Source organism: Salvelinus fontinalis, chromosome 1 (genome assembly GCF_029448725.1).
Source record: "Salvelinus fontinalis isolate EN_2023a chromosome 1, ASM2944872v1, whole genome shotgun sequence".
NCBI classification, from domain to species: Eukaryota; Metazoa; Chordata; class Actinopteri; order Salmoniformes; family Salmonidae; genus Salvelinus; species Salvelinus fontinalis.
In genome coordinates, this window is record NC_074665.1 from 14,056,482 (window position 1) to 14,057,440 (window position 959).

General features: G+C 46.1%; 1 protein-coding gene across 1 annotated transcript in view; it reads right to left on the reverse strand.

Annotated features, from left to right (window-relative positions):
• LOC129851086 (pepsin A-like) overlaps positions 1–959 on the reverse strand; it is a 4,701-nt gene extending 3,742 nt beyond the window's left edge. The window contains exon 1 of the mRNA XM_055917355.1: positions 861–959. Within this exon, the coding sequence (XP_055773330.1) occupies positions 861–916 (56 nt within the window). The 5' untranslated portion in view covers positions 917–959. The remainder of the gene's footprint in view (positions 1–860) is intronic.

The following is a 959-nucleotide window of genomic DNA, read 5'->3' on the forward strand; positions in this document are numbered from 1 at the left end:
GAGTATAGCAGGAGTATAGCCGGGGTATAGCAGGAGAATAGCATGAGTATAGTAAGAGCACAGCAGGAGTATAGCAGAAGCACAGCAGGAGCACAGCAGGAGTATAGTAGGAGTATAGCAGGAGTATAGTAGGAGTACAGCAGGAGTATGGCGGGAGTATAGCGGGAGTATAGCGGGAGTATAGCAGGAGTATATTGGGAGTGTGGTGTGTGTGTATAATAGGAGAATAGCAGGAGTGCAGCAGGGGTATAGTAGACGTACAGCGAGAGTATAGTAGGAGTATAGACGGAGTATAGCAGGAGTATAGTAGGGTTATAACAGGAGAATAGTGGTAGTATAACAGGAGAATAGCGTGAGTATAGCAGGCGTATAGTAGGAGTACAGCAGTAGTATAGCGCGAGTATAACAAGAGAATAGCAGGAGTATAGCAGCAGTATAACAGGGGTATATCAGGAGTATACCGGGAGTATAGTGGGAGTACAGCGGGAGTATAGTAGGCGTATAAGAGGGGTATAGCAGGAGTACAGCAGGAGTATAACAGGGGTATAGCAGGAGTATAGTAGGAGTATAACAGGGGCATAGCAGGAGTATAGTAGGAGTATAACAGGGGTATAGCAGGAGTATAGTAGGAGTATAGTAGGCGTATAACAGGGGTATGGCAGGAGTATAACAGGAGTACAGCAGGAGTATAACAGGAGTATAGTAGGAGTATAGTAGGCGTATAACAGGAGTATAGCAGGAGTATAACAGGAGTACAGCAGGAGTATAGTAGGAGTATAACAGGAGTATAGCAGGAGTACAGCAGGAGTATAGTAGGCGTATAACAGGGGTATAACAGGGGTATAACAGGATTAACGTACTGGATGATGCATTCCGAGAGTGCCACCACGGCACACAGAACGATAGCCCACTTCATGATGCGATGTCTGGTCTGCTCAGCTGTCACCTGTAGAACTCGT